This window comes from Corella eumyota, chromosome 2 (genome assembly GCF_963082875.1).
Source record: "Corella eumyota chromosome 2, kaCorEumy4.1, whole genome shotgun sequence".
Classification (NCBI taxonomy): domain Eukaryota; kingdom Metazoa; phylum Chordata; class Ascidiacea; order Phlebobranchia; family Corellidae; genus Corella; species Corella eumyota.
In genome coordinates this window covers 16,441,181-16,453,094 of record NC_137491.1, presented here as the reverse complement: position 1 = coordinate 16,453,094, position 11,914 = coordinate 16,441,181, and the positions used below count along the sequence as shown (strand labels likewise).

Genomic DNA, 11,914 nt, shown 5'->3' with positions numbered 1-11,914 from the left:
TATAAATTGGATGTGTTGGTATAAATTGTTTTGAGCTATGCGAAAGTATATAAAATTGTTTTGAGCTATGCGAAAGTATATAAAATTGTTTTGAGCTATGCGAAAGTATATGCCAAAAAATGTTTTTTTAAACAATTATTTTAATCTTAATAACGCCGACGGCTCTAAAAAAAAGCATCGCTAAATAGTTGCATTTCTGTATCAGACACCTTTTGTGCATCCAAGTCAAAAACATGTTGGTAAAATGGGTAATTGGTTTATATCTGATTGCTTTATTTGTCCGGAATACAGTTAGTCAAAAGCAAATTTGTTTCAAACGCAAAAATGAATACAAATTGTATGGAACAAAAACATTTTACGAAGATGTGAGGGGAAACTTAACTAAGCTGCAAACCCCTTCAGGTATCTTAACAATTTTACTTTTACTTTAAATTTAATTAAAACTGTTTTTTAAATGTTATTTGTATAAATAAAAGATTCAAATAAAAAATTAGTAGAATATAATAAATCAATACTAATTTGTTTTTAGCAAAGTTATAGAATGCTGGACGGTTTTTTATGTTATCATAACAGTTTTAACAGCAAATTCAGACTACACTATTTAACATAGGCTTAATTTATGGTTATATACTACATATACGACATCAAGAAGAACTAAGTAAACATCTTATTCCAAGAAATAAAAAAGCATATTATCTTGATTGGGTAGAATTATAAGTGGTTAAGTCTACATAGTTAAGCAAAAAAGCAAGTTTTTAACAAGATAGTATCGAAAATCGAATAACTTAACAAGCTTAACAAGCATACGTTTACAAGTAAAATTCATTTTGATATTTCAGAATGTTCACCTATTTTTGTATATATGACTGTACGTCACGGTGCTCGCTATCCTTCTAAAAATGTTGTACCAATATTTCACGAGCTTTACGATTTTGCTCGAACATTGAACACCACCTCAACGGCAAGGTTATGCTCCAAAAATCTCCAGGTGTTTTTTTTAACAATTAACTAATTTAAAAAATTAGCATAAGTTTGATACAGGTCTAAACCTTTTTTTAATCGAAATTTTATCTATATGCTTGGGTATCACAAACAGTTGTAATATTTTTAAAGCATGTGTATACATATATGGTCAGTCAAGCTCCACTATTTCGATTTGTTTATACAATAATTTTTCAACTTTGTTAATACGTTAAGTTAAATTTAAGTGCCTTTTACCAAGAATTACGATTAGTTAGAAGTAATCTGTACTTAAATGTTAGGTAATTTCTTGTTTAGGCTATACGGGATTGGAAAATTTGGACAAATACTTTCAACGATCAAAATCAAACAACGTATGGTGATCGGGAAGTTAGAATGGTGGCTACAAATTTTCAAACAAAATTTACCGAACTACTTTCCACATCTAATTCGCCAGATTTTTACAAGTAAATTATACCTTTTGTAAATTTTATTTAAAATACCACATCAAAAAATTTAACAAAATAATTACATTTTTTGAATCTGAAGAATCCTAAAAATCAAGCCATTTTAGACAAGCAAACTAAACATAAATTAAAGGGTTAAATATTGTCAGGCTAGCATTGCTATTTATTTGGTTGTAATTATGCCTTGTTGTTGCAAGAAGTTAGAAAAAACGCTTTGTCCAAACTTACGATTTGCGCTGGTAAAATCAGCTTAAAGTCATTGCAGGTCATGCTTTTATTTATGCTTTTAAGACGATAATGCAGATTAAAATAGCTCAAAACAAACATCATGCTATTGTGGACAAGCACACGATATTGATATATTTTGAAAAATGTTGTATTAGTTTGGCGGAAAATTTTTTGCGTTTCAAAAAAATTCTTAAAATTAAGACTACTCCAAATATTCGCCAATGCGCTATAACTCTAAAAATAAATTTTTAAATGACCTTTAAAAAGCATTTGTTACCAAAATATTTGCTTAAAGCAAACTTATTTCTAATTTGGTACTAGTATTAGTCCAGAACTCTGCACTAAATGGCCAATTGTATGTAGTAGGTTGCAGATTCAGTAACGGCTATTACAATTTATTGAAAAATATAAAACCTAAGCTAATAGATCTCTAAAAATATAATACAATACAAACATAGCGAAGGTACGAAATAAGAAACTCGCAATCACGCATAACACGTACATGTCAAGCACTCTAGTTAGAACTAACCAAATAAAAGCATTAATCAAGTAGACTAACAGTCTTACGTAACTGGCCAAATTACACCACCCCCAAAAAATACAAAATAATTAAGCATTTAACTAAAGCCTGCATAGCAAAAAGCGCGATCAGAACGTTATTAACAATATTACTAAACGTTACACTTGCTTAATGTGTTTTATTAGATTTACTAGCACTGACACACCAAGAACCCGTCAATCGATGCGAGTTTTTGCCCGAGCTATCTACGGAGACAAAGTAGGAAACGTGACGATGCCGAACCTCAGCGTCACACCGAAATCACGTGACCCGCTTTTGCGAGAGAGTTGCCCCAGGTTTCTGGAACGCGTAAAAAACAACCCAAACTCAACATCGCAATACAACAGATTTATTAAAGGTAAAAGTTGATCTTAAAACTAAAAACTTTTGTAATGTCAAATTTATTTAATATGTTTCCAAATTTGTTTATATTTTCGGAACAAAATACCCAACTCCTTTAAATAAATAATTTTTAAATAAGTTTTATAGTTAAATGTGCTAAATTTACCATATTCAGAAATTACCCTATAAATCTATGCTAATTGTCAAGCTAAAATTATTTTAAAATTAAGGTAGACGTATGTTAAGATTAGCTAAAAATGTGGCCATTCGACTTGGCGTTCCCGAAGAAAATGTACCAGTAAGTCTCATGCTAAAAATGTACGATGCCTGCTATTATGAACGCTGGGTTACACGAAGGTCGGGGCCTTGGTGTTTTGTGTTTACTAACGACGATTTTGAAGGTATATAAATTAAAAAATTTTATTTTAAACAAGGCGTTTTTTGTTGATTTAAGTTCCAATGTTATCAATACAGATTATACGCGTTTTTTAAAACAGTTAGTTACCCGTCCATTGTTGTATTGTACATTTTTTACTATCAATAATTTTTTTTGGAAATATTATAATTAAACATTTGTAAAATCTAGCCACGAAAATATGACTTTACAAAACTAATGTTATAGCACAGTAAGCCCCTCGAGTAAGAATATAATAAACAGTTTTACCGACAGCGTGATGTTGTGGTCAGAACACTTGGCCTCACTACATGAGGTCCTGTGTTTGATCCCAACTGCTTCATGCTTAAGCTTACTTGAAATAAACATTATAAACAGGTATAAAATAAACTTTGCTGAGCCAACACTTGATCAGCAGCTGAATATTCAGGCAATTATAAACTATATTGTCTTAAACTGCCAAAGGCAACTTGAGACTGGTCGGGGTAATTGATGTTACCCTACGTAGGTCGTGCAGTCGACCTTTCAATAAAAAATTTAAAATGATGCTCAATAGATTTGGAATATGCTACTGACTTATATAACTGGGCACAACGTGGTCTTGTTTTTCCTGTGGTAAGAGAAAAAAACTGCTTTCACTCGAAAGAAATTATCAACTCTCTAAAACTAGCTAGCGATTACAACAGACTGAATCAAACATATTTAAAAGGCAGATTTCGGTTTGGCCATGTTTTTAATGTTTTCACAACAGCAGCTAACTTTGATTTATACAAGGTAAATTATTAGTTTTTTACTACAAATAAAAATAAGATTACCTTGGTAGTCTTTCTTAAGTTTTCTTGGTAATTCCAAGTAAGTCAGTCTCCACATATTCCATTTTTAGATTAGCTTGACTATACTTTTCTAATCAAACAGTTTTTCAATTATACACAAAAGTATTAAAATACCTACATTTTAAATAAATTAAAACTTTTAAAATATATAAATATGTTACATGATTAGGTGGACAATCCACCGCGCTCTGGTAACATCAAAACTCAACAAGACAGGGTTTTTCGAACAAGTCGAATGATACCAAGTGCTGGAAATCTTGCGTTTGTTCTATATAAATGTCCTGCAAGAACCAATAACCAATGTCCTGCCTCATATTCTGACTACAAGGTTCAAATATTATGGAATGAAAAGTTGGTACTCAACCCTGCTTGTATAAATGACAACGAAAAAGATGCTACAATGTGTGATCTCGACGCGATGTTGAAGTATTATGAACGATTTGTAGCTGGCTCTGATAGAGAATGTAACCAGGATGAAATATGTTCGTTAGATTAAATATACAATGACTAAAAATATAATAACTATATTAGATACTTATATAATAAACTAACACAATATTGCGAAACTTTTATCACATGTATTTGTTGCAGTTCCGTTTACTAATACTGCCATTCACTACACCCTATTATTATTGTTATATATGTACTGTACTAACTAGAAACCTAATTACATGTATACGAAATGCCTTATATCAAGTTCTATTTGGACTCTTAAGCCTAAACGCGCAGCCAGCTGTGTTATGTAGGCCAACTTAAACCCGGGTTTTAAAATGCGCTTACGGAAAATAAGAGGAAAATGTGCTTTTCTAGTTTAAAACAGGCGTGGTAAAATTAAAACTTTGCGTGCACGCTTTCAAACAGCTGCGTAAAGCTTGTGTTGCAACAGGGGTTTAAGAATGTCGTTGTTTGATGGTTTAAAACTTAAATTTAGGATAATCTAAGTCTTACCCTTCGAAGGAATATATACTTAATATTATTATAAAAAGAATATCATAATAGTGTTAAAAAAATACAATCTTAAAAAACGTAAACATTGTTTTGCTGTAAGGCTAAATATTTTGCCTTTTTAAAAAACTTGGTATTTTCTGCTTTTGGTCTTTTTAAACTCAATACCATTTAAATGGTATAGAAAATTTAAAAAAATACAACTTAAATTTTTTTTTATAATTGTATTAGTTAAATAAATAAAATAAACCACATGACCAAACATTATTAAGTTTTATCAACAACATAGACATTTTACATAGAAGGTTATTACACTAGCAACAAAATTTAATTTCAATAATCCAAAAAATTGATGATCATTTTAAGTGTGGTTGCTTTCAGCAAGCAGATTTTTTACTGGACCAGGACATGCCAAAACTCGAACAGTAATTTGAAGATTCCTTGTTCCGGACGAATTCTCCAATGTTAGGATGTATTTTCCAGCATCGTTAATACAACAGTTATTAATAACAAGAAGAGTTGAAGTAGCAGTTGTTTCGATTATTGCATTAGAGTTAACCAAACCATTCTCCTTTTCCCATTTTGCAGTAGGTGCCGGTCTTCCACTTTTGTTGTTGAACAATCTGATCGTTCCTCCTGCTCTTACGTTAAGAAACTTTCCAACATCCGCATCCAACTCAATTTCGGGAGCAATAAGGATGTCCTTGGGCTCTACAGCATCCGGAAGATCACATGAATCACTCTGACCAGCAAGATTGATTGCAATTACTCGAATTAAATATTTCCTCTCTTCCACTAGCTCGGTAATGTTATGTTGCAACAACGGAACTCCGATCTCCGGAGTGCACATTTTCCAATTAGGTTCATCTTCGTCCTGCTCGTCTTCTGGAAGAATCTCTACCAAGTATCCTGATATCTGTAATAGAGGAAATTGCTGATAACGGACAAATATTTAAAGCATTGATGGCTGTATGCACAGACTAGAGCCATTTAACAACATATATGTACAGGCTAAAGAAGTTTAATTACATATAGATGTACAGTTAACACCGCTTTTCTTTGATTTATTAAAATTTGAATCTAAATTACTTACCTCGCTACCACCGTTAAATAATGGCGCCGTCCACGAAACTTGAATAGAATTTTTTGTTGTGTCGATCACTTTGAGCGAACGAGGCATGTCGGGTACAAATATTGGATCTTTCAATAAAATTGGATCTGAGCAAACACTGGGTTGACTTTTTCCCTCGCTATTTTCAGCCGACACCTACACAAAGAACATAAAATGTTACGTTTATTCTTGTTGTGATTTTACAAGTATCTAATTTAAGATTAAATTATTTAGGTAAAAGAATATTGTTTTGATAAAGGTAATTTGTTTTGTACAAGTAAACTTAGATTTATTTACATAAAAAAATTACTAAAAATAAAAATGTTCGCCCCACTGTACTAATGCTGTAACGCCCTCGAGTAAGGCGGTATAAGCCCTCGCTAAGCCAACACTTAATTAGCAGTTTAAGTATAAGGAAATTCTAATATATAATATTCTAAACTGAAAAAGTCAATTTTACTGTTTAGGGGGTGGACGTTACTGTTAGGTTCTGAAGTCCTCCCGCCCACATCGAGGAAAAAGAATTACAAAACAAACACCGACCTGAAATTCATATTCGCATCCTTCCTTCAATCCAGTAATTTTTAGTTTACAATCCAAGATCTGATGAGTAGTCACTCGCAACCATTTTGCACCAAGTTTTTCCCGCTTCTCTACAATGTAGTTGTTGATATCACAGCCACCATTGTTAGAAGGACGGGCCCAGGTCAAGACCAGACCCTTGCGGTGAATTTTGGAGGCCTCCGGTTTTCCCGGTTCGCTCGGGACTTTGAACGGGCTTTGAGTTAGGACAGGCTTTGTTTCAGATGCATCTCCGAGTCCGAATTTATTTTCAGCTTTTACTCTGTAAGAAATTTTAATTAGGTTTAGTGAATTTTCAAACAAAGCTATATCAATAAATATAGTAAGATTGCACCACTAAATACCTAAAAATGTATTCAGTGTCTTTCATTAAATGACGAACTCTGATCGTGCGCGCTTGTAAATCGGAAGCAATCTGAGTCCAGCTGACTCTATTAATATCTCGTTTTTCGACAACGTAATTGGTGACGTCACTACCGCCGTCCGCCAATGGCGCATTCCAGTTCAAAACACAAGAATTTGCGCTTAAATCTTCAACCTCGAGATGGCGCACCGCAGCGGGGACGTCAAGCACTTTCATTTGGATCGAAACGGATCGTTCACCAGCCTCGTTTTCAAGATAGACTGAATATGAGCCTAAATTTAAAAATATTTGACAATAAACTAACACATCAAACGCATGTGTTTAAAATAGAAAGCAGGTTTTTTTCTAGTAAAAGTTTCATAAGTAGTGCAAAACTTAAAATCATAAAAATAAGTTTAATATATAAAGTTGAGGATTTATACCAAAAATAGTTCAACATTTACCAAAAGATATCCAGACTACAAAGAAAATTAATTCTAATATCTTACCCGTATCAAGCCTTGAAGTATCGGAAATACTCAGCAAAGTATAAGTCGGAAAATTCTCGGTTTTAATTCGTTTCGAAGCCTCAATATCCTTGTCATCAACACACCATCGCACAGAAGGTGCTGGCTTGCCGAAGATGCGCACAATAAACTTGGCTGTGTCGCCAGCTCTGATTAGTTGTACGTCTCGCAATGCTTGGTCAAACTCAAAGCTTGGTGCTTCTAATTCATTACGGCAGAGTACAGATGACGAGATTTCGGATGCCTCAGAAATTGAACCTTACAAATATTTTATTAAATTTTAAAATACATCTTAATGTTTGCTTTATAATATTCCCATTTGTTTTAAAAGTAAGGCTTAATTTTTAATAAATGTAAACGTGAATTATTAAGACTAAAACGATGATTCAATTTGGTTACAACAAAGTCTTTAGTTTACCATTTTAGGTATTTAATCTTTTTTAACAAGCAATTTGTAAATATTAAATATAAAGATTTTGAAGTTAAAAACAACCACAGTTCTTACCTAGTGCATTTTTAGCAAACACTCTAAATTCGTATTCTTTCTTCTCGAGCAGACCTTCCACCTTATAAGTAGTCTCAGAAACATTACCATAGTTGGCCTTCAACCATCTTCCATATGGTAATTCACGTTTGTCGATAATATATCCAACTAATTTGCTGCCACCATCGTACATACATTTGTCCCATTTGAGTGTAACGTAATTACCGCCAACCTAAATAAAATATATTTTAATATTAATATTCATTGAAGGTCAAGAATAATATAAAATTTTTTATTTAAAGTTAGCAAATAATTATTAAAAATAATTTTAAAAATAAAAATTTTATAAAAACAGCAAACATTGACCTAATACCCTTTTCTTAACAAAAATTGTCGAATATTAGTAACTTTATTATTCAAATAGTTTTCTTATAAATAATTTTTAAAAAAATAACTCAACTTATAAGAGAAAAAAGTTTAAATGTTATAAAAAAAAGCATAAACCATGAACTGGCCTTAGGTTTAAAAAACTAAATAAAAAACTAAAAATTAACTCAAAAAACAAAAATTACTTTAAAAAGTTCTAACACAAACTATTACCTGTATAGGTTCAGGTTGTCCAGGTGGATCGATCGGATCCCTGCATAAAACAAGATCCGAAGCTCGACTTGATTTACTAAATCCAGCAGCATTCTGGGCGTAAATTCTAAACTCGTATTCGAGTCCGGCATCTAGGCCAGTAACGCAATACTGCGAGCCTTGGATCGTGGTTTTGTTGGTTTTCTAAAACGGAAATTATAATTTAAAATAAATCTTGAAATTTATTTAAAGCTTCTTTTTGATGTTGTAAGGTTAATTTATTATTTTTTGTAACAAAAGTAAGCTAATATCTCAAACAAGTTTCGACATCTAAATATATTAAAAATACTCCTAAATCGTTACTATGACAACTCTTCCCTACCTGCCACAAAATCGAATTCCGATCCTTGTGCTCCATTTTGTATCCCACAATCGGGGAACCACCGTCGTTGACCGGTTCGCTCCATTTGAGCGTAGCTGAGTCTTTCGTTACCTTGACGACGCTCGGTTGACTTGGTGCACCGGAAATTTTGTACGGGTGCTGCGCGGTAACCGGATCGGAGGTCAGGGTGGGTCCGGTACCGAATCGGTTCTCGGCTTTAATGCGGAACAAATATTCCTTACCGGCGTGAAGTCGGTTTGCTTTTACAGTGTTCCGGGCGCAGGCGGCAGAAACCAGAGTCCAAGCCTAAGTATTAAGTTAAAATATTTAATCAAGATATTGATATTTAAACTTCGCGTCAATGTAAATTCGATCAATGATAATCTATAATATCCCGAACTGCCACAGGCAAATGCAGACTGAGTTGGGGTAACTGTTGGCACTCTATGTTTAGGTCGCGCATTCGACCTCACCACATCGAGGATAAAGAAACAAAAAAAACAAAATTGTTAACTAAATCCTATCAGCTATAGAAAATAATAGATATTCATTGACAATAAATAACGACAACGCTTAAGGCATAGTCTACAAAAAATAAATATTTACATAATTAAGTAATGTGTTTACTGACCGTGTGAGTAACATCTCGCTTCTCTACAATGTAATTCGAAACCTGGCAACCTCCGGTAACAATTGGAAGATCCCAGGATAGAGTAATCGAATCAGCTGATATTTTATCGAACCGGACGGGACCTTTTGGAGCTCCTGGTTTATCGTAAACAACGACCTTAACTGGGACGCTCGTTTTTCCTTTTGAGTTCGATGCAGTTAATTCGTAGTCACCTGCATCTCCGACAACGCAATCTAACAAAGTAGATTAAATAAACCATCATTAAAAAAAGTCAAAAAAACAAACAACCCGAACTTTAAAATGCTTAAAAAATGTAATGCCACGCTTATTTGACCTCAAGTTTGTCTTATACCAAAATAATCTACAAAGTGCCCAATATTTGATCTTTACTTAAACCTACAATCTAAATGTTATTGTAATACGACTTTGAACAAATGTTGCACCTTTTATGGTTAGAATTGTGTAGTTTTCAATATTCTCCACGTTGATTCGAGTCGTCGGTTTTAACTCGTTTTTATTTCGCTTCCAGGTTACACTCGGAGTCGGTTTTCCCTTCAGAGTTATTTTCGCCGTGACGTCATTTCCTTTCTTTGCGTAATAAGTCAAGTTTGAGGCTCCGCCCATATCAATATCAGCAGCAACAACCTTGAAAAACAAGAAAAGTAATTTTAAGAACAAAAACTAAAACAAAAAAGGCTAACTAACAAATACAATTTTGTAATCCTTCAATTAAAAATTTTTCTTCATGAACTATTTTAAATAATTTTTTTAACACAGAAAGAAAAAGAACATATATGAAATTTTTATAGGTACATTTACTACCGCCATACCATTAAACATACAGCATATTTAAAAACCTTAGCTATTTAAAATACGCAATAACAAGTTTTAAATAATATAACTACCTCATCACAGACTGTCACAGGTTGTAACGTCTCTCTAGCATCACCAAGTCCGTTTTCGTTAAGTCCTTTAACTCTAAAGTGATAGTCGCGTCCTTCTGCCAGTCTGTTTACTGTAGCAGTTTGGTGTTTAACCTGCGCAGACTGCTTCCATTGGTCTGTTGCAGCGTCTTTGTACTCAACCAAATACCCTGATTTGTAAAATTAAACCACTTTAACATACTGTTTACCTCATAAAATCAATATAAATAAAAAAAATAATTAATTTACTATTTAAAAAGTACTTAAATACATTGCCTTAAAAAAATAAACTTTCTATAATAAGTGCGAACTGTGGATAAATTACATTAACGAATACTTACCGATTATTTTAGCCCCACTATCAGTGTCAGGTTTACCCCAGGAAAGAGTGACGCTTTCCGCGGTAGTTTGAACGATATCAAGCCGCGACGGAGGACTAGGAATCTCCGATGCTCGGATCGCTCCTTTAGTTTCACACGCAATGCTTAGTCCGTATTCGTTCTCGGCCATTACACGGAAATAATAACAATTACCCTCGTTAAGATTAAGAACCTAATACAATAGTTTATTATGTTAAGATAAGACAGCACCTTTTATAGGCCTAATAAACAGTGTTTTGCACTTTAAACTAAAGCATAAATTAAAGTATTATGCCATAGGTAACCCCTTCAATTTGACTGCGCTTTCTTACATCTTTAGTGAATGATTATCAGGTATTTATTAGATATTAAAAATTTTAACAACTACTTTTAAGGGCCAAACGGGTACAAACGGGTATAATAATTAATAAAAGAAAACTTTTTAAAAGGCAGAATGCAATATAATTCATTTTACAATTTATTTTACCTTGAATGTTGTTCGAACACAACTCGAGGTAACCGTCGACCACGACTTTTTAGTTGTCTCCTTCTTCTCTATGACGTAATGATTAATAATGCTTCCGCCTTCGTTGATTGGTGGAGACCATTTCAACGTCACGGAGTCAGTGGTGGAGTCAATCGCCTTCAGTAACTCTGGTGTAGAAGGTGTGTCAAGTACAACGACGTTAATATCCAAGCTTTCTTCGCCAGCGCTGTTAACAAGTTTTAGGGTATATTTTCCATAGTCGAATCTAAATCAAAATATAAGGAAGTCACAACAAAATATAAATCAGTTTTTATTAAATTTGAATATTTTTGATAGTTGTATATTTAATAATGTAGTAAAGTGTATTAGCATTTTGCAATATCAAAGATAAATTAAATCTTTTATGCCCTTTTAAACGACATGACATCCTTCCTATTCATTAATCAAATGTAATTGTACAACACCTAGGTTAAAGTAATTGTTTATAAAATAATATGATTTTTACAGACCTTGATACGTCTTCAATTGTCAGCGTAGTTGTCTTCTCTGTTGTTTCAATATGAGCAGTTTCAGGAACATCTTTACCATCTTTTTGCCACAATATGGTCGGTATTGGACTTCCAATAAAATTTGAGAGCAAGTAAAGTGCATTGCCAGCACGAATCTGCATAAACAAAATGAGAAAATATTACAAATATATCTAGGTTTTATATGTTTTAACGAAATATATTACAATGTCAAACATTCAAAAACATGATAAATATGATGTTATCATGGG

The 11,914-nt window shown here is 33.0% G+C and overlaps 2 protein-coding genes across 2 annotated transcripts in view; one reads left to right on the top strand and one right to left on the bottom strand.

Moving 5' to 3' along the window:
* The first annotated feature begins 376 nt into the window (after nt 1–376).
* On the top strand, nt 377–4,279 carry LOC145742527 (multiple inositol polyphosphate phosphatase 1-like). Its single transcript, XM_082560304.1, has 7 exons — nt 377–402; nt 840–988; nt 1,279–1,427; nt 2,361–2,572; nt 2,787–2,957; nt 3,507–3,724; nt 3,953–4,279. Exons 2-7 carry the CDS (start codon nt 863–865, stop codon nt 4,277–4,279), a joined length of 1,203 nt encoding a protein of 400 aa, XP_082416430.1. The 5' UTR covers nt 377–402; nt 840–862.
* Nucleotides 4,280–5,089: 810 nt separating this feature from the next.
* LOC145742526 (titin-like) overlaps nt 5,090–11,914 on the bottom strand; it is a 65,302-nt gene continuing 58,477 nt past the window's right edge. The window contains exons 103-116 of the mRNA XM_082560303.1: nt 11,646–11,800; nt 11,137–11,401; nt 10,632–10,842; nt 10,273–10,460; nt 9,790–10,012; nt 9,368–9,600; nt 8,737–9,042; nt 8,376–8,558; nt 7,797–8,007; nt 7,274–7,549; nt 6,766–7,057; nt 6,383–6,683; nt 5,822–5,995; nt 5,090–5,644 (exon numbers count right to left, since the gene is read on the bottom strand). Of these exons, the coding sequence (XP_082416429.1) occupies nt 5,090–5,644; nt 5,822–5,995; nt 6,383–6,683; nt 6,766–7,057; nt 7,274–7,549; nt 7,797–8,007; nt 8,376–8,558; nt 8,737–9,042; nt 9,368–9,600; nt 9,790–10,012; nt 10,273–10,460; nt 10,632–10,842; nt 11,137–11,401; nt 11,646–11,800 (3,573 nt within the window). The remainder of the gene's footprint in view (nt 5,645–5,821; nt 5,996–6,382; nt 6,684–6,765; nt 7,058–7,273; nt 7,550–7,796; nt 8,008–8,375; nt 8,559–8,736; nt 9,043–9,367; nt 9,601–9,789; nt 10,013–10,272; nt 10,461–10,631; nt 10,843–11,136; nt 11,402–11,645; nt 11,801–11,914) is intronic.